Genomic DNA, 21,567 nt, shown 5'->3' on the forward strand with positions numbered 1-21,567 from the left:
TCCAGAGAGGGTGAATCATTTGACTGAAGTTGCACAGCTGCTGATGAAGAGAGGGAGCCGGAATGCAGAATCCAAGACTCCTTATTCCTAAGATCATCCATTACTCCCCGCTGTCTCAGTCCCTCCACTGTGAGCAGCCAGCTCGCTGCCGGCTCCATCAGCGAGTCTGGTGACCCAGGACCCTTACTCATTGCTGGAGTCCCAAATTAGCCTAACTCCCGTGGAAAGCAATTCGACAGAGGTAGCCAGGTGCCTTCAAAAGGTGTGTACTTTCCAACTCTGTCATTCCTCTCATGGGACCTGGTCCTGAAGGAAATAATCTGAGATGCACACTCAGCTTCATTCTATAAGATGTTCACTGCAGCATTATATACAAACCCAACTATTTCTGAAACAACCTCAACGTCCACCAGTGGCAGAAGAGCAAAGGAAATTTTGGTACATCCACCAGATGGACCATTATGCAGCCAATAAAAACATATAATGAAGACATTAGGGCAACATGCAAAATACTTATGTCATAATTATAATGTTAAGTAAAAAAAAGTAAGATCCAAACTATATATATACTGAACGATCCCAATTATATAAAAAGATTGTAATAAGATGCACAGAAAAATACTGGGAAAATGATCTCAGTGGTAGGCATACAGAAGATATAAAAATGTCTTCATTAGATTTTTCTGTATTTTCCAAATTTTCTACATGGACAGCATGTGTTACACATGTAATAAAAATTGTTAAAAAGGAAGAAAGAGAGAGAGAAAACCACTGCTACCTTCTGGCTCCAGGAGCCTGGGGATGTGCAGGGCGTCGTGTGCGATGCGGAAAGCCTTCTCCAGATTTTCCCGCATGGAGTCTTCCAGGGCCTGCTTCATGTCCACCAGGCTGGGGTCAATGGCCTTGATCACAGCCAAGAAAGCCAGCCCACTTCTCCAGCTGCCCGCAAAGTCCTGCACGGCCACGCCATACCTGAAGAAAAGCAGGTTAGCAAACGGACTTCAGGATAAGGGGGCCAGTCTCGCTGGCCTTGGAGGGGGGCCAGGAGCCGCTGACCTTGCAAGGCAAAGATGCCCGGGCCCTGAGCCCCGGCAGAGCTGTAGCGAACCGTTCATATTTCCGCTTCCAGAGAAACTGAATAAGAGTTGCACAAAGAAGCAGAATAGGACCTGTGTTCCCCAATTCCCAGATATATACAGGAGCAATTTTATACACTGTTCATTTTATCACTGATACTCAAAACGCAGCAAGCAAGGATGTGCTGTGCAATAAAAATGGAGCCAGAAAGAGCCAAGTTCACACTCCAGCTGCCCCTCTGCGCTTCTGGTGCTGTGGCTTTGGGCGATTTATGGACTCTCTAATTCTTGTTTATAAAATAGGGATCATCTCACTGCGACCTCTCGGCCGCTGCTGCAGGGAAGTATTAGGTTGAATCCACAAGAACGGCCGTGACACGTGGACAATCTAATGTGCAATGTAGGTGACACACGGAAGCCACCCTAGACACACTTAGCTAGTCACACTAGCTAAGTGACAGCTAGTGTCATTATTAATATAAGTAAAATTAAAAATTTAAAAGTGAAGGGCAAAGATAGATAATCCTGCCAGGCACTAATTTCCTTTAGAATCCATCCCCTGAGACTCCACCAATCTCCCAACTTTCTTAAAAAAATAACCAAACATCTTTTTATTTAGAAATCATTTAAGATTCATAAGCTGCAAGAGCAGTCCAGAGGGGCCCTCGACACCCTTCACCCAGCTTCCCTCAACGACAGCTTCTTACGTCACCAAAGGTGTCATCAAGACCAGGGCACTGACTTTGGTACAAGACTGTGATTTAAGCCACAGACCTTACTCGGATTCGCCAGTTTCATAATCGGGGGGGGGGGGGGTATGTACCACGACATTTCATCGCAAGAACAGACTCCTGGAACCACCGCCACAACGGAGATACAGAAGTGCTCCATCCCCCCAAGACACTTCCTCTCCTTCAGTCACCCCACCTCCTGGCAGTGAGCTCTCTCTGGGTTGATTTACTTGTCAACAACATTTAACGGTTGTTCACATTAACCAACTCGAGCACGGTTGACCCCTCAATCAAAACTCCAAGGATCGACCCTCTATTCTACCTGTTTTCTTCTCCCATCTTTTATTTCCATACACCAGGGAGAAGGGATGCGATGTTTAAGTGCTTATTCAGTGCTGGTACTGCAAGGAGCTTTCACAGAGTTTATTTCATTTAATCCTAAGGATCCCGTAAGGCAGCGAATGGTAAGTTACCATCCTGCAGATGCGGCTTAGAGAGGTAAGAGATTCACCAGGATCTCCCCGGTCCGTATGTGGCAGACAGAGCTGGGGTGGCCCTGAGGTGGTGTGGCTTTTGCCACATGTGGCCTAGCTTTCTACCCATCCCTGCCCAGGGCGCAGAGGCCCAGGGGATGCTGGCCGGCTGCCAGTAAGGCCTGATACAAAGCTGATGGAAGCCCTCGCCGGCCGGCACGGGGGCTAACAGGATGCCGGGAGCTTTTCTCCTGTTCACCTGTCTCGGTTTTGGAAAGGCCAAACCTAACTCTATGTCACAGCCTTTATGGTTATTAGTTTTTAAGTAGGTACAGACTCTGAAAGATATCCTGAAGCTTAATAATAAATATGTACATGTTATTAGGATCCAAGAGACATCCTCATTTTGGGAGTTAACCTGGTGAAAGCCCCTTGGATTTATATTCAAATCCTCTCATCAGCTTTCTGCAAACCAAACATTCTGTAAATACAGTTTTGTGTGTGCAGAAACTGAAGAACATACAGCATTCCCTGTCCTAATAGTCTATACAAAGCAACAGGCATGTAACTGGCACATAAATGTTAACGCCCCTTTCCTTCGCCCACCCCGGGAGGGTCCTCCTCCCTCTACCTGACAATAGCCTGGGTGGTAGGGACGGGGCACCACTTACTTCCTCGTCTTCCTCTGCACCCACGCCAACAGGGTCCGGATGGCCTTCCTCTGGTCTTTCACCGATATCGCCGCGCTCCTCTCTGCCGTGGGCGTGGGTGGGAAGGAAGAGTCTGAGTCCATGCCCCCCGGGCCGGGTGACAAGCTGGAAGATGGAGAGTTTCTGCTGAGGTTGCCCGTGAGCTCCTTAATCTGGAAGGAAAACAGCCTTTCAGACCCCAGAGCCAGATCCAGCACACACGCTATCTGACCCGAGGCCATGGGGACCCTGGCTGAGGGACCAGCTCACACAGAATGATGGCCGTGGGTCAGGGGACAGGGCAGTACCCATGATGGCCTGACCATCTCAGGTGGCTGGTGATAGGGACAATGACACTTCACAGGGAAGATCATCTCTTCCTGGAGTCTCTCAGGCTCTGGCCCAGAAAGCATTGTACTGCTTTAAGCCCCACTGCCTATGCTCACCCTGGTCCTGCTGCCCAGATATCCCTTCCCTCCATCATTGAATTCCACTCAAAATGTGGCTCCTATCATGGGGTGCTTGTGAGAAATGCAGAACCCCAGGCCCTGCCCCTGATCTATGGAATCAAAATCTGCATTTCAACACCACCCCCAGGCAATTCATATGCAAAGTAAAGTCTGAGAAGCACTGGTCCAGTCCACTCCTACTCAATCTTCAAAACCCAAGTACGGTGTCACTTCCTCCAGGAAGTTTTCCTCACTCCCCTCGCCCCTCTGAGGTAGTTGCCCCTGCTCAGCACTCTTACAACACTCTGCTCGTACCCTGATCATAGCTTGCACCCCAGAGTTCTATAATATGGGACTGACTTGTCTGTGATCGCAGAGAGTCATGAGGGCAGGACCGTGTATGTTCAGAGACATATGCAGAGAGAGACCAAATCGACATAGAGAAACTCAATCGACATTTGCTAAATGAATGAATGAAGATCTGGGGTGGATTTAAGGCCTTGACTTTTTTTTTTCTTTTTCTTTTTTCTGGCAAGAAAGATTGGCCCTGAGCTAACATCTGTGCCAATCTTCCTCTATTTTGTACGTGGGACACCTGCCACAGCATGGCTTGATGAGCAATGCGTAGGTCTGCGCCTGGGATCCAAACCCATGAACCCCAGGCCACTGAAGTGCGGTGTGTAAGCTTAACCACTACACCACCAGGCTGGTCCCAAGGCCTTGAAGTTTTTACACATTTTCAGGATGTTTCCAGCATCTATCAGAGAATTTAACAAAAAACATCGGTAACTGAAGCCTGTATATAACACTGTACAGCTGACAAAGGGCTTTCCCACACAGCATCTCTTGGTGCTCACCACATATTATGACCACTGCTCCCATTTCACAGATGTGGAAACTGAGGCTCAGACAGAGAGCCTTTGGTTTTTTAAGTCAAGGCTCACATAGAACTCGATCTATTGTCTCCAACCTTGTTTGTGCTTTTTTGTCTCTGAAATGCAAGCATTGAGCCAAAAGCCCCAGCAAATCACCTCCAGGCAGATCATTTCTACTCTCGGAAGGGCAATTAAATAATGAGCCACGATTTTCTATTTCAAAAGAGGGAATTTGAGAAGATGGAATGCCAGCTGACTCCCTCATATTCAGGGAAGAGAACTTGAGCACAATTTTAAACGCCACCTTCACACTCCAGCCACAGACCCTGTCTTTCCTCTGTAAAATCTGGTTTCCAAATCGAAGCAGAAGGTACTGAGGAGGGAAAGATAAGTCCAAGGTCACAAACGCCTCTTCCACTGTACGAGCCATCTTTCGTACAGGCTCTTCAATCGTCTCTGCTGAACACCTGAGTTACTTTAGGAAAGGAACTCGACCAAGTTCAATCTTTGGCGGGAAGTAGTTCCCCAGTTCTTGGGACACTTAGAACAAAATTATTTTTTGAAGTAAATATTTAACTCTTCAAGTCCCAAGAGGATGGATACACTCTTCTGGAGAACAGAGCTCACGCCACTTTTAAAATCGCAGGGACCCAAAACCTTCAGCAACCAGATTCCTCCGGTTCTTTTTCAAGGAACAGAAAAGTCAAAATTTGTCAGAAACTAAGTCTCACTGTCTCCCTCGATCCGGCCCCACTCTCCCGTTGCTGCTGAGTAGACTCAAGGAGATTGCTACCGTGTGTTACGGAAAGGAAATTATTTTACCTGGAAGAAGAGGATTATGTTCCATATCAGCCCGAGAACCAAAGAGGGGTTGCCATCTGCTATTTCTGCTGCGTCGATGCTAACCAGTTTTACCTGGAGGGAAGCAATGTATGAGCTTATCGTGGGTGTCCAAGGAGGCTGAAACACGTTATTTTCTGAGGCTCTCATGGGCTTCTCTTTCTCGTCTGTGCTGCCCAAGGCCACGTCTCAGGGACCCCAACATGCAAAAGTGTAACCATGTTTGATAAACACGTACATCGCACTCACCACGCGCAGACACTATTCTAAGCTCCTTACGAGGATTAACTCAGTTTGTCCTCCCAATAACCCCACAGTGTAGGTACTTCTCTTATCTCTATATTTCAGGTGAGGAAACTCCAGAGAAGTAACACGCCCAGGGTCACACAGCTACTAAGTGTTGTCATTCTCTCCCAAGGAGAGATGGTAAGTGCCCCCAGGGTCTGTCTGCATGTTACACTAACACTACCAAACCTCCAGATTTAACACGTCTTTGGACAAACACCGAGCACCGACATCAGCCATCATGCCCCACGATGGGTGAGATAATTATCCATTGCTAATTAGAAATAGCGTGTTGGGATGAGGCTGATACCCAGAGCTTCTGCATCATTACCAAATATCCTACTGATTGGTTAAAATGTGCTTATTTGAGAAACCCTTAGGAGATGACCTATTTATTTAACTAAGTTCTGACCACTGGATGATGCTCTTGGTGAATCCCTGAGGCACTGGTTCTCAAAGTGTGGCCTCTGGACCAGCAGCATCTGTACTGATTGCCTGGCAACTTCTTAGAAATGCAAATTCTCCTCCAGACCTACTCAGTCAGAAACTCTGGGAGTGGGGCCTGGCAATCTGCATTTTAACCAGCCCTCCAGGTGATTCTGATGCAGGCTCAGGTCTGAGGACCACTGCGAGGTCATCATTTTATTCTACAAACAAAATCTGAGCCCATAGATCACGGGTCTGCAAACTTCTGTAAAGGGAGAGAATAAATAGTTAAGACTCTGCAGGCCACATCTGTCTCTACCACATTTTCTTCTTCATTCTTTATAATGCTTTATGAATGTAAAATCCGTTCTTTAGGAGGAAGAGAGGAGAAAAAAATTAAGTCAAGGTAGTCTTTCAAATCAGTCCTGCAAAATTCTGCCCAGGGGACTGGGAAAGAAAACATGAGGAGACCATCTTACACAAACTCTCCTCTCTTCCTTTCCCTCAGGGCTTTTTAAGGTCTCTGATCCTATCAGTTCATCAGGGGTTTCTGACAACACCAATCATAGGGCCTGGGCTTTCCTAATTAACGGAGAGACTCCTGAGTTCCCTGGCTCAGGTCTGTTCTGCAGGCTGATGCCAAAACTATAATTCAGACAGCACGAGCTCGTCATCACTGGCAGGCTGGAGCCCGGAAGGAAGTTGTCAGTATTGTGAACAGCACAGCCGATCAAACTCAGGTCCAACATTCCGTCCACATTCGTCACGGGCACACGTCCCACCTGATGAATCACCTGCGATACGCGGCCAGCTCGTCTCCTGAACCTCTGCTCTGACAGCCCCCTCTGTTTTTGTGGCTTATGAACACAATCCAATGCAGGGGGATCAAAGCGGTTAGCTAAGTTGATCATCCTGGCCTTCACTCCCACCTGGAGGAAGCCCAGCGTGTCCCTCTGAGCTGAGGTTCGTCGAAAACGTTCCAAAGTGAGAAAATGACAGAGAGCCTTGGAGGGATGCAATGAACAGGATGGAGGGGAGAGGGAGGGCCGGGCGGGGAGCAGCAGCTCTTGCGAAGGCCATTTGGAAAATAAAGTACGAGGGAAGGTGGTGACTGCAGAAGGTCCAGGGCCTCAAGGAGCAGACATTCCCGAAGACATCGCCTTAGGTGCCCGCTGCTGTTCGGTTCTCCGTGGTGAACAATGTAACAGCCAGAAGTCAGTAAGAAGCTTCAGGGACAATGTCCTCCTCCTCTTCCCCCAGCTCAGCTGTTTTTGTCATATTGACAATAGGTGGACCAACTGGCTTATGGGAATACTCCTTCTCCCCCTCTGGCTGGCACATCGGCCATGGGGCAGCAATAATGGTCATCACGTAATGCCTTCCCCTCTGGAGCCCTGACCTCCTGCTGAGTGGTTTTCATGGCTTAGCTCATTTAATGCTCATAATATACCCATTTCATAGATGAGGAAGCTGAGGCTCGGAGAGGCTGAATGATTTGCTGGAAGTCACAGAGCTGGTCCCGTGGGGCAACTGGTCTCCGACAGAGTGAACGCTGTGCTCTGTGATGCACAATTGTGGGAGAGGGAGGAACACGGGCTGGCCACATCTAACAGCGTCTGAATCCTGGGGCAAACAGGGCCTGACCGCTGCCCCTCCCGGCACCTATTTAGCAGTGACCACCCAGGTCTGGTCACTTCTTTGGCTCAGCAGAGCCACTGTGGCCTGTCCTCTCTCGAGCTGGGACAGTGGCACAGGAAGGGGCCAGTAAGGGCCCAGGAGTGGCTTGTGGATTCTGGGAACGGGGCAGAGGCTGCATCTGAAATGCCTGTTTCCCTGTCTCACCCATCTGTGCTCACCTCCCCCACCCGCCCCGGGGCATTCACCTATCTTACCTGCCTGCAAATGAAGCCAAATGGGGCACAAAGCTACATAACACACCCACATTTGGAATATTTCCAGGTTTTTTAATAAAAAATAAAGAGGGGCGCTTTCACGTTCTAAGGACTGTAAGACAGCCACCGCAGACAGTTTGGGAACATTTAGGGGTGGATTACAGAAGGCCAGGCCTCCAGTGTGTGCTCCCACACTGCCACACCTGTGCTTGGGTGGGGGTCCCACCTGGAATGCCCGTCCCCCTGCCCCCTACCCCCCGCCCCGGCTTCCCAGGAAGCTGTTTGTTGTCGCCTCTGCAGGATCACCACTTCTCTCCAGCGCGCTGTCCACGTGGGGTCTCTTCCGCCAGACTCGAAGCTCCTTGAAGGCGCAGACGTGCTTCTACCACAGCTGTGTGTCCCCAGCACCGAACACAGCCCCAGGTCCCCAGAAGACACTTGGTAAATGTGCCCTGAACCGTTGGAAGCAAACCTACGACCCAGCTGGGAAACTGACACAGGCAGCGGGCGAGTTCTGCCTACAGCACAGACCAGTCGACACGGCGCGGCTGACAGAGTAGGAAATCACTCAGGGGTCGACAGTGGAGAGAAGAGCAATGAGCATCCTAGGCAGGTGCTCCAAGGCCCCACGGTATCCCAAAACCACACTCCTTTGGAATGACGGCGGGGACATCGCTCCGAGGAGCCACACCTAACCCTCCCTCCAGGGGCAGGCGATGGAGGAGGATGAAGTTGGAAGAGCCGCAGCCTCGCCCGGGCCCGCACGTGGCTGAATTCTACCCGCACGGGCACACTCGGCCCTCAACGAGGCTCTGGGCAGGTTTGGTTTTTATCACTTATGTTTTACAGATGTGGAAACTGAGGCTGAGAGAGTTGACATCATTTCCCAGGACTGGGAGCCAGGGCAGGACCCGGGCTCTGAACTGCCACGTGAGAGCCGAGGCTGATGGGGAAGCTGACTGCACAGAGGCCAGCCTTTTAACGAAAACGTGATGTGCTTTTTTAAAAAACAGCTTTATTGAGATATAATTCACATTCCAATCAATTCACCCATTTAAAGCCTACAACTCAATGGTTTTTAGGATATTTACAGATATGTGCGTCATCACAGTCAATTTTAGGATGTTTTCATCACCTCAGAGAGAAACTCTGAATCCTTTAGCTAACACTCCTGTAATCCCCCATCCCTCCTCAACCCTTGACAACTACTAATCTGTTTTCTGACTCTAGAGATTTCCCTGTCCTGGACATTTCATAGGATAAGAGGTCCTTTGTGTCTGGCATCTTTCATGTTTTCAAGGTTCATCCATGTTGTAGCCTGTATCAGTACTTCATTCTTTTTCATGGCTGAATAATATTCCATTGTATGGATATACCACATTTTGTTTATCCATTCGTCTGCTGGTGAACATTTGGGTTGCTTCCACCTCTTGGCTACTGTGAATGACGCTGCTATGAACTGTGCTATGCTTTTGGTGGCCACCATCTGAACTCCCTCCTACGTCTGGGGCTTTCCCCGCAGTATGGGAGGCAGAGCCCACCTCCCTCTTCAAAAGCCAAAAGTGCTTTCCCCTCTCCTCTTGGCAGCTGGGATGTGGGCCCCAACCCAGGCTTGGCAGCCCAGGCCTTTGAATCTGAATGTGTGACATGGAGTTCACTCCAGGGGTTGTGGTGGGGGCAGTGATGTCCTTCTCCCAGGGGCAGCGGATTGAGGGGGGCCTGCAGTCCTGGCACCCAGCACCCCCAGGTTCCATCCCAGACTCCCCAGTCTTTCAAGTTATTCTGTGTGCTACTCGGCATCCTTTTATCGAATTTCTTTCTGCTTAAATCAGCTGAGCTCAGCTTCTGTCGCTTACCACCAAGAACCCCAAGTGAATCAGACTCTACAATGAAGTTTTACTGAAGAGGCCAACGCATCCAGCAGGCTGAGGGGATTTTACCCAGACTAATTGGTGAAACTTGATGAAAGGGGAGCTCTGGAAATTTCACCCCTCTAGGGCCATCCTTTCTCATTTTTGAAGGACATGAAGCAGAATTCAAAACACAGGAAAAGCTAATTTAAGTCTAGAAAGCTCTATCAAAGAGGGGAGAACTTGGTAATTTTTCCCTGGCTCATTTATCCCTTTTCTCCTTTGCTTCTCCCATATTCTGAGCTCTAAGAGAAAGTTTTACCCTCTGACGTGCTCACCATACCCTTATTCAAAGGAAAGAAAAAGAAAATGTCAACTAAGATGTAAAGATTTGAGAGCCAGTCAGCTGTGAGTCCTTCCCACCACTGGATGTCCATCGGAGTTTTCATCCTGATGGACACGGAGGGGTGGGTAGGGGGCCAGGGACTATCTTTCCAATCGCTGGATTACCTGAGTTCCGTTACAGTTCAATTTAGTTAATCTGACCGTTTTAGCAGGGTCTCTTTTACACGCTTCTCCTGTGACCAGTACTTAACTTTAAATTATGTCCTTTTCGTCACAGGAAAGGCCTGTGTATACAAAATGTGTTTCAAATACTTACATTGCTATCTTCCAAAAACTTAAGTGCTTTCGCTATGTTGTTCAACCGAAAAATACGATGGGACGAGGATTTGTATTCATGCAGCTGTAACACAAAACAGAGCAAAACAAGAGGTTAAACCAACAGAGGCGCTAAATGCCCAGTGGCGCCGATGGGTGTGTTTTTCTTATTCTTTACCTTTTTCACATGAATCTCAAGAGAAAGTTAGCGGTTCAGAGCTGAAGCCCACCCCTTATTTATGTTTCCTGGGACTTAACTCACTGGAGTTGGTGAATGGGGGGAACCCAGGTGGGTTAAACGAGGGACAGATTTGTCAGATTTTTCTCTCTGAACAGCTCCTGGCTTTTGGTACCCCTCCCTCCTCCAGAGACCTTCAAGGACATGTTCTCCCCTCTGCACTGATGGTTTCTGTCCAGACAGGGAGCATCCACTGGGAGCATCACCACACAGCCCCTAAATCATCAGGCAAGTCCCTCCCTGGGCAGCAGATGTTTCTGTTTTCTGGCCAAGAGCTTTGTGGACAGTTGTCCCAGATCTGGGGGTGGGGGGAGAGGGAAAGAGAGGGGGAGAGAGAAAGAGACAGACAGAGAGAGACGGGGGCGGGGGGGGCAGGGGAGAGAGAGAAGAACAGAAAGAGAGAGAGGGAACGGGGACAGAGAGGGACAGGAAGAGAGAAAGGGAGAGGGAGAGGGAAGGGGAGAGAGAGTCAGAGAGACAGACAGGCAGAGAGGGGGAGGAGAGAGGCAGAGACAGAGGGAGAGACAGAGTGAGACAGAAAGAGATCCCGAGAAAGAGAGAAACAGAGAGTGGGACACAGACAGAGAGAAAGGTGCCGGCAGAGCTAAACGCTGACGTTAGCTGTACATCCTGGGAGCCCCATCAGAGTGACCCACCCTGAGCGCACTGCTGCTGCTCCGGGGGGTTGGGGGGGGGGTTACATGACAAGGCAAAGGCAAATCAGCGGGGGTCAGGTGTGAACCGCCAGGCAGAGCTAATGGGTAAGTGGAAGCCTGTTCTTGGCTGGGCTCCAGAATCAAAGACTCTTAACAGAGGCCCAGCAAGCATGTGGCAGGATCGACCAGTGCTCTGGCCACGAAGTGGGAGCCTGTGTTGCTGGGAACACAGAACAAGGGACTCTAATACACTTTCTCAGCAAGCCCTTTGGGGACTATGCTGCTGGCTCATTGCAAGACCTGCTGAGAAACCAAATACTATTTTTACCGCAATGGGTCCACCCTTCATTAGAATTCATTATGCAACTTTGCACAGCCCCCTTGGGGTGTGGCTAACAGGCATGTCCCATTTTGCCGTTGGGAGAGCAAAGATGGGAAGGGTGAAGGGTGTGATAAGATTCCAGCTACATCAGATCTGAGAACAGAAGCAGGGGTTCTTGACTTTGAACCTACGATTAACAATAGATCAGGAGAGGTCGGCACTGGCTGAGCTGTGGATTGGCAGAGAGGGGACTCCATCTCTGTCCCTCTGTATCAGCCACGATGGGTCACACACCTGACTCTAGAGGGGGGTTTCTCAACATCAGCACCACCGGCATTTTGGCCAGATCACTGTGCTCCCTCAGGGCACATTGGCAATGTCTGGGGACATTTTTGGTTGTCACACCTGGGGGTGTTGCTGGCATCCAATGGGTAGAGACCAAGGATGCTGTTGCATAATCCTGCAATGCCCAGGACGGCCCCCCACTAAAAAGAACGATCCAACCCACATGTCAACAGTGCTGAGGCTGAGAGACCCTGCTCTGCGAAGGGGAGCAAGAGGACCAACCTGCACATAGCAGACTTGCACATGATCTTGAACCTCAAGATCAGTTGGTTCAACTCAATGTCGGTCATACTTGTAAGAAGGTTCTAGAAGCCAGCAGTTCTAGCTTTAGACTCCATCTTCCTGATTCTTAGCTATCATTCTACTTAATATAATCACTGGCTAGCTAAACTTTAATGATCTACTTCCAATCTTTAGCCTTAAAGGACTCAAAACACTGAGCAGTTATTTATTTACTTACTAAAGTATATTTGCTAAAAAAGAAAGAAAAAAGATACTGCGTGGTTACCCATGATAATATCACTCTTAGACACTGAGAAACGAATGTCACCTTCCAAGTTTCCTGCCATAGGATTTCCGTATGGCCAGGTATGTGTACACACATATAGATCTGTATTGAAAAGAAACCCTCAGCACTGTTCTCCTTTGCGTCTTATTTCTTCCTAATCCTTCTGTGACATACGTACCAGATTTCGCCCAGACAGGACTTCTAACAAAGCCATTAGGATTTTGCCATCTTGTATATCAATGAACAAATCTTTCACTTCTAGAGGTGGGTTGCACTATGGAAGAAGGCAAAAGAAAGCAGCCGATTAGTGACATGTGTCATCCACAAAAGTACTTCAGAGCTGCAGGTTTCACTCAAGAGAAAGCTTCCAGACTTCCAGATCCACCTACAGGCAGCAAGGCCCGTCCAAGGAGGTGGTAAGCCCGTCCCCCTGACGGTGGCGCCCAGGCAGCGAGTACGCTGGAGAGCCACGGAGGAGACAGTGTCAGGGGGCCGATTGAACAAGTGACCCTTGGGGACACTTCTAACCTGATATCAGACCCCCAAAGTGGATTACATCCACATTCCTCCTTAAGAGGAGAAAGAAATGCATGTCTTGATTATAGCCTTCCACAGAATAAAATAATTCTAGAAGTAGGGCTCACATGAAATTACCTAGAGCAAGCCCTTCACCTCAGATTTGGGGAAACTGAGGCTCAAAGAAGCTGGGCAGTGTGCCCAGTGTTTGGCAAAGTCACGTCTTTTGTATAGCCCTGTTTCCTCATCAGGACACCTCGGCTAACCACAAGTGCAGCCCGGATCCCACCACGATGACATAACCCTGCTCAGTGACCCCCTGGGCCTCAGACTGGGTGTCGGCAGGGACGCCCCCATCTTCAGTACTGCCCAGTCTCCACAGGTGCACTTGTCTGAAGCCCGCTGTCACTTCATCAGTATTTAGTCCAGGTCTGGAGGTGAGGCCCCTTGGCAGAGACAGTCAGGAAGGTGGCTGGTGTGTGCGGCCTGGGAGGGAGCGGAGGGTGGATGGACACATGGCGGGCCTGCTGAACGGCCGACGGTTGGGTGAGGGGAGAGAATCTCTCCTTCCACCCCAAGTGTGTAGGTCTGTCAGGAACTCAAAGGTTGAGAGGCTGATTTACATGTACGTGTTCATACATATTTATATGTTTAGCTACCAAAGTAATACATGCTCATTATAACAAATCAAACTAATTAAAATTGTATAAAAAGTTAATCAGCTGAGTGCCAGCCCCGTGGCTTAGCGGTTAAGTGCGTGCACTCCGCTGCTGGTGGCCCGGGTTCGGATCCCAGGCGCGCACCGACGCACCGCTTCTCCGGCCATGCTGAGGCCGCGTCCCACATACAGCAACTAGAAGGATGTGCAACTGTGACATACAACTATCTACTGGGGCTTTGGGGAGAAAAAAAATGAAGAGGAGGATTGGCAATAGATGTTAGCTCAGAGCCGGTCTTCCTCAGCAAAAAAAAGAGGACGATTAGCATGGATGTTAGCTCAGGGCTGATCTTCCTCACATAAAAAAAAAAAAAGTTAATCAGCTGAATGCCACTCCCTCTGTTCCTCCACAAAATCCAGGCTTCCTGAGATAAACCAACGTTGTCTCAAGATGCACCTGTTACCTGTTCCACTGAAAAGCAACACACTTGAGTTCAAATCCAGCCTCCACCCTCAACAGGGACTTGGCTTTGGGCACTTTCCTTAACCTCCCTGGGCCTGCGAGTCCTCGTCAGCAAGGGCTCAGAGGACAGGGGCCCAAACAGAACAAGACCATGCAGGAGGAGAGCCTGCCACAGCACCTGCCTTCTCAGATTAACAGCATCAGTAAAACCAGCTTACTATTAAGTGGCTTCCTTCCTGCAGACTCTTGGGGTGCCCTCTGCAGTACGGCTTTTCATCCAGTGGGTGTGTGCCTCACGGCTTTATGAGGGAAAGGGAGATGTCCTTAGCTGGTGGCCCTCTGCAGGGCTCGGCTCTTGAATCACCCTCTCTCCTCCCCACCCACTTCTTGTTCTGGGTTCCCTGGGTCATTAAAAGGCAGCCCCAGGTCACCCAGGCTCCTCCCTCTCCCTGGGGGAAAAGGCAACTCTCCACACAGGATCTGGAGTGTGGAGAAGGCCTGGGTGGGAAGAGCCCAAGCAACCCCGGCCCTCCTCTCTGAGCTCCACTTGGAGAGGTCCACAGTCTAGGTGAACCGACGCTGTGCCGTCCGACATGGGGTCCACCAAGAGCTTGGCTGGCCGTAGTCTGCAGTCTATGGGTTCAGCTGAAACTTGTCGGTCAGATGCTCCAGCAAAAGAATTTGCAAACTGTGTTCCAGGAACCCTAGGCTTCAGCAGAGCAGCCGCAGGGCGCCCCACGGTGGCCGAGGGGCGTCGAGAAGGAGGCTGACCCACTGCCCCCTCTTCATCAGAGAGGCTCAGCTCTTACTGGTCTTTATTTAGGGTTCCAGGTAAGACCTTGCTTGAAGAAAGCTTTCTGTTGACTAAACAAGCTTGATACTAACTCCTTTAATGCAGCACGGTTAGCACTTGCTGCAGCAGAATCTTGGGGAACAGGGTCCAGAAACAGGCATTTTTAATAAGCCCCGACGCTGGCATGAATTCTGTTTACCTTTTGGAATTGGGGCCTTTGGCAACATTAGGACAGTTAGGGTGGGTGCTCTCTCTGCTCCTGGGTACAATGAAAGAGGGTGTTCACATAGGAGACAGGATTAATGGGGGTGGTGGCAGCTGTAACCAACCAGAGAGCCGGTGGTAAGGAAAATCTTGGAAACACGGGGGATCTGTGGCCCAGGCACCCTCTTCCTCCGGGAAGGCCTCCTCCCAGTGAAAGCTTCGAGGGTCTCTGTTTTCTTTTTTCATTAAGGAAGGTGGCATTTCCTTACTCCTTATACGAGCTCCCTGACCCCCAGTGAGTCAAAATACAGGGCACTTCCACCCACAGGTGCACAGAAAAGGGCTTTGCTTCAAGGACAGCAGCGACTTTGAACCAAAAGGCAAATTATTTTCTTTGCAAACTCCCGAGGCTCCTTGGGTGCATTCCACCGGAGCATGAGGGCATCAGGTTACCGAGCCTCTTACGGAAATGTTATTCCTGTTAATGCGAGGCAGGAAACGTGAGGCCCGAACAAAACAGTCCCTGATAGATGGACTCACAAAATTCCCAGTTACCAGCCCGACCGTGGCCGAGCCCTGCTTTTGTGTTCCACCTGGAGAATAATTCCCATTGACAGTGTCTGTAAGAGCCGCAGCCGCAGCAAACCGGGCCTTGGCCGGACTCCATCCTGCGAGATGGCAGGAGGAGAAACTGAACGGGCTCCAGCAAAAACACTCCTCGGGCCCCAAACGTTCCGCGGGCTTCACGAGATTGGTATGGCCGAATAAACAGCACCCCCAGGGCTCTCTTCATGATCTAACTCCTTCGGTAAATTAAGGAATTTTTCCAGAAGCCAGAGACTCAGTAAATATTTCTGACAGCCTTCAACTTGCAGTTAAGCCCAATTCCCCAAGGAGTTCCTGGGTTTCCTTTACATGAAAGGTGGTTCTTGAGAGTCTCAAGGCTAGAAACATGGCTGTTAATTTTGCCCTGTTTATTAGGCATCAGTTTCAGACGCTATCTGATTTGTCCTCAGAGTGGGTGCTACCCACCTGCCCGGAAAAAGGCGAAGAAGCATGGCCAGGGAGAACATCCTTGATACGATGAACGGTAACAGAGGTTCACTAGGGGTGGGGGGAGGTGAGTGCCTGGGTATTTGCTATATTACCCTCTGCACTTTGCTGTATTTATTTTTTAATTAAAAAAAAAGAATGAAATACGCCATGGCTACACTCCGTCCACCAGGAGGAATTTCCAGCTACCCTGACACACATCAGGCATTAATTTAGGAGTTCAGTGAACTCAGGTTTGGGGAACGGGTTTCCTTTTTTTCCAAAAATAACACTTCGCTTTACGAGCACTGCCAAAATGCACCAACAGTCAAAACAACTGGCAAACGATTTATAATGCTTCATCCGTGACACACAATCTTTCACCTGAGGAGTTCGGGAACCTCCTGAGTCAAGGGGAACCCATTCTACAGGTGGGGAATAGAGGTGTGGGTGGTCAAAGGCCTGCTTGGGAAATACTACAGGCCTAAAGGTAAACTGTGAGAATTAGAATTTCGGTCAAGAGCTCTATATCCTAAAAACCACACTTATTTTCTCTGCTTTCTAATCATTTCAATGATTTCCTCTAAGAACCTTTCTTTTGGGTTAACTCGAAGGACAGTCAATTGTTACTCCTGCACCTTTTAAGAGGAAAGGAGAGAATAAAATACATTTCTAACCTAACTCAAGTGGGGTACTTGAAAATTACCAGCTTTAAAAAGATGAGAGGACTGGCTGGGTCTGTTCGGAGAACCAGATCGTGGAATTTCAGAAAGAAGTGCAGTGAGTAAAATGAAACCTGATAAATCAGCTGTTTCACAAAGAGAAAAATAATCTCTCCTCCCCCAGCCCTGGGCAACTTAGAATGTTCCCTGCCTCGGGGCCTAACCTAGTGGGTAAGGAGGGCTCAGATTTCTCCCTCCGAGCTGTTCATCCACCTCCCGTCCCTCCCTGCCCCTCCTCTGCTGCTCATCCTTTCGTCTGCTTCTCAGCAGGAGCTGGTTGAGTGCTTTTGTTTTATGAAGTGTGTGCATGAGAAGCTTGCAGACAAAATGCAATTCAAAATGGCCTGGCCAGAGAATGTTAGAAAGAAAGAAAAAGGGGGAAAGAAGGGCCACAGGAAGAGCTTCCTTCTTGGTGGTGGGGTTGCAGGAAGCCATTTAACTTCTCGAAGCCTCTGTTTCCTCATTCGTAACAGGAGGGGTGGGGGGGTAACGAGAATCGTCATGAGGATAAAGGAGATGTGTGATGCACCAGGCAGGTGCTGGATGCACCAAAAGGGGCAAGTAATACTGTTGATCAATAGCAACATTACATGATTAACAAGGGAATCCGGCTTTGTTAAAAGGCATCAAGAATTCTTGCATAAATCAATTCACCTGGCTCTGAATATGGAAAGTCAAGATGCCCCCCACCTCGCTGGGTTTGCGTCCCGAGGGCACCGCCTCCTGCCCATGGAAGGGTTTGGATTTTTCCAACAATGAACGTCTTCTACTTTTGCTCATCCATTCCTATTTAAAGACAGACCTCTTCTTTCCCAATGAGACTGAGAACCCCAGGAGGAGAGAACCATATGTCCTAACTCCATGTTCCCAGCACCTAGCTTGACACCCAGCAGTGAGAACGCACTCCATAGGTGTTTAAATGAATGAGTGAAAAAAAATATCAACAACACTAACAGAGCCACCATTTCCCCCTCCCCGCACTATGAACTGTACACTCAGTTACGGACAAACCTACCACTTACCAAGAACGCCAGTGCCCGCTTACCTTCTCTAGGTGCAGATTTATCCATCGAGTGAAGGTCCTCTTCTGCACATTTTCCCTCTCAACTGAAAATAGAGAAATGCCATCAGTGGGGCAAAAAGAAACACGTGCAAAACCCTGCCCTCCTCTTCCCAAGGGGAGATTCTAGGAGGACGGCAGGCAGAGGCCCGGAGGGTCCCATGTATGAACGGAGGCTTTCCCAGAAGGGGGGTGACAGGTGGTTAGGTGGCGCCTAGAATCCATTTTCCCCAGCCTGAGCCCAGAGCATCTTCAATAGATTAAATACCCATGAATTTAGACACACAGAACAAAACGTTCTACACAATGTAACGTGAGCATTTGGGCATTCGCCTCTCCAGCTTAAGAAGCACTGGTGGGAAGATACACACGAAAACCACAAGGTGATGGCACCGCACACCTGCTTGGCAGCGATGGGTTTGAGGAGCTGGGATGGAGGAGAGACAGGGTAAGAAGGAGGGGAGGCCACTGGTTAGGAATTGGGATGGGGGCTCTGGAAGGTGCCAGAGAGTAGCAGAAAGAATTTGACAGTCCTGGGTCAGACTGTCACCTCCTAGCTTTGTGCCCTTGGGCCAGCCACCTGTTCCCATGTCTGATCTGCCCCATGAAAATAAGAAGCTCACTTCCAGGCTACCAAAAAATTACCTGTGATCCTTCAAATCAACTCAACACAGTTCTTGGCACAATGGTTGCTCATTTTCTTTTTCTTTGTAGCTCTTATTTTCAGAGTCAGGGAACACTCTGCGCCCTCCAGGAAGGGCGAGTTCTGCAGGCGTCTGCTGCAGAGCCACAGTGAGCAGGGAGGACATAAACCAGACACACATCCCTCCTCCCAGGGGAGAGCGTTTCCCAAACAGGTTTCTGAGGAAAGATCTTTCCTTTTCAAGGGTTACTGCCATCTATCCAGCACTAATTGTGACCTGGACACTTTGTTTCCATTAATCTTTAAACCTGACAACACTGTCTGCAAGGTAGAAACTATTATTTCACAGATGGACAAGATGGGGCCCAGTGAGGTACCAGGACTTGCCCAAGGCACCAGCTGGAGAGAGGAAGCTGGGCGTCACCCCAAGGTCTGTCCACCCCCCATCAGCCAGCGCCCTGGAAATGGAAGGCCGGCGTTTGAATTCCAACTCCTCCAATTACAGCAAAGGCGTCGGCAATAGTAATGACAATGATTTAAAAAGTATTTACAGAGGACTCGCAATGTGGCAGGTCCCCATGTAGGCACTTTACACGAATTCACTGATTTAACTCTTCCTACAACCCTCAGAGGCAGGGACTAGCACAACCTTCAGATGGGAAAACTGGGGCATTTGCCCAACATCACACAATTAGTAAGGTTACTGTTCCTATTTTACAGATGAAGAAACTGAGGGTTGAATAGCTAGTAAGCAGCAAAGTTGGGACTTGGAACTGGATTCTGTGATCTTCCCACTCCCTCCAAGCTCTGTGGCATTGGCTGGCTTGGTGCCCTGGGACCCGGAGGGAGTTTCCGGGATGGGTGGCAGTGCCAATGCCTGGGTCTGGGCGCCAGTGGACTGTGGCAGCGCCACCCCACCCCCGGCAGCTTCAAGCTGCTACACTCTCGGGAAGCTTCCTAGAAATGTCGGAGCCAGATGACTCCTGAATGACTAAGTTCTGGATTTCAACATATGGGAAGAACATATCACATATGCTTAAAACCATTTCACATTTCTTTAGCAATAAGAAAATGAGAGGCAATTTATCTCCTGGGGGAGAAAAAAGGCTGCGTTTTCTGTAACGACTGTGGTTCTTTTTCCCTCTCAGCCTCATTATTAGGTAGATAGTGGTGCCCATAAATCAAAGTTTAATATTGTGCCTTTCAATCTTTTTAATTGAAGAGCTGGCAGACAGTAATTATGCACAGAACTGCTTTTCTCTCATTTTCCTCCTTTTCTGTAAGGGAAGGTCACTGGCAAGTAGGTATAAGGATTAAAGATCTAATTCCAGGGAACTGTGTTACGTGGGTAGGGAGAGGAGGGAGAAAGGAAAAGAAATTGATGGAAATGAGATAAGGAGGGGGCATTTGTTACAGAGTCTCAGAACTTTCCAGAAGATCAGAGAGATCTTTCCACTTCTGCAGCTTTTTCCATAGTATAGGTGTTCCACAGTTACCGTCCCTCTGTTGATGGACACTTAGTTATTTCCAGTTTTTCACTGTTATGAGCAGGGCAGCCACAAGCCTCCTTGTACAAGCACCCTGCTACGTAGTTCTTTGTGCACAAGCGTATGAATATATTTCTCATGCTTGACGACTAAAAGTGGAGCTGCAGGGTCTTAGTGGTAGGCACATTTAAAATTTTAATAGCTACTTCCAAATTGCTCTCCCAAAAGGCTGCCCCAGTTTATACTTTCACCCCCACCTGTCTTTAAACAAGTTTATGGGGATTGTAAAGTATTTACACACACATTCAAACCCTCAGGCTGGTTTCTCCATATGGCTTCAGAAAGAGCGAAGTATGTTTGCTGAAACAGAAGTGCATTCAGTGAAAGCCTGAGAGATCCTGGGCTAGGCTGTTAGTTTAACGGTGCTGAGGGTGTAAATGAGGAAGTGGGTGTCTGTTAGTCTATATACTCCTCATCTATCTGTGTACCCACCCACCCATCTTTCCATCTGTCCTCCATCCATCCACCCATCCACCTACCCATCCATCCACCACCCATCCATCTGTCGGTTCATCCATCCATCCATCCATCCATCCATCCCTCCATCCACCACCCGTCCATCCATCCATCCATCCATTCTCCTAGCAGATACTCATTCAGTGATTACTCCTTGCTGGGACTATGCCAGACATGTGGGCAAAATCAGAGATGAAAAGACTAAGAATTCATGGAGTCTGTGCTCCAAGAATTCACAGCCACACAGGAGAGAGAAAACATGGATGCCACAAGGCACATATGAAGTAGAAATGAATTAGAAATTTTGAAGGCTGATGGGATGGGAGCGAGCAATTTCAGATCTCATGGGGCACTCCTCCAGGGGCCCTAAAAGGATCCCACAGTAGAAGTGGGACATGGAGGGGCTCCTGAAGGCAAAGACAGCATGCTAGCACTGCCCTGATCCAGAGCTAACCTCTGGGCAGCCTCACTTCCGATCCAGCCAAGGCCAGCGGGCGAATCTGGGCAGCAATCAGCTTCGGCAGCAAAGCTGACCCATGGGAGGGCAAGATGATGACCGAGGATACCAGGGGACCGTGAGACTAATCACAAATAGTAGATGAATCCCAAACTGAACTAGGGTATGGAGACCATACTTTCTGGCCCTGAAACTGGGACACATTGCTCAGTACACAGGAGAGAGAGACTGCGAGAATTCAGCCTGCCTCAGAGCATCCACTTGAAAGCCACACACCATCAGCTGTGCGACCTTGCACAAGTTCATAACCTCCAAAGCGCCTTTGCCTCAGTCTCCTCTCTACAGAACGCGAATGACCGTGCCTCCCTCACGGGAATGCTGTGAAGATGCAGTGGGATCACCCCGAAAGGCATCGCCAAAGCTGTTCCAGAAGGGCTGCTACCCTGCCCCCTAGTCACACAGCATGCCCCAGACTTGGGGGACTTTGTCTGGTGTCTGACGCTCTTTCATGGCCTTTTCCATTTCGAATGCCCACCCCCCTCCTGCAGGCTTTTGCTACTTCTGGCCTGCCAAGACTCCATAAACTTTATATAGTTTCCATAAATCCCACGGCCCCTTTTCTCCACCGCACCTATCACGTTGTAAAGGTGTAGGAAACAGTTTCTCTGGAAGGGTCTGGCTTTCTCACGGAGTGTTTGGGG

At 49.2% G+C, this 21,567-nt stretch overlaps 1 protein-coding gene across 3 annotated transcripts in view; it reads right to left on the minus strand.

Annotated features, from left to right (window-relative positions):
- CLMN (calmin) overlaps positions 1-21,567 on the minus strand; it is a 111,416-nt gene that overhangs the window by 18,015 nt on the left and 71,834 nt on the right. For all 3 annotated transcript variants that reach the window (XM_058567643.1, XM_058567642.1, XM_058567644.1), the window contains exons 2-7: positions 17,749-17,810; positions 12,494-12,589; positions 10,248-10,331; positions 5,116-5,208; positions 2,952-3,142; positions 779-972 (exon numbers count right to left, since the gene is read on the minus strand). In XM_058567643.1, coding sequence (XP_058423626.1) covers positions 779-972; positions 2,952-3,142; positions 5,116-5,208; positions 10,248-10,331; positions 12,494-12,589; positions 17,749-17,810 — 720 coding nt within the window. The remainder of the gene's footprint in view (positions 1-778; positions 973-2,951; positions 3,143-5,115; positions 5,209-10,247; positions 10,332-12,493; positions 12,590-17,748; positions 17,811-21,567) is intronic.

This window comes from Diceros bicornis, chromosome 24 (genome assembly GCF_020826845.1).
Source record: "Diceros bicornis minor isolate mBicDic1 chromosome 24, mDicBic1.mat.cur, whole genome shotgun sequence".
Lineage (NCBI taxonomy): Eukaryota > Metazoa > Chordata > Mammalia > Perissodactyla > Rhinocerotidae > Diceros > Diceros bicornis.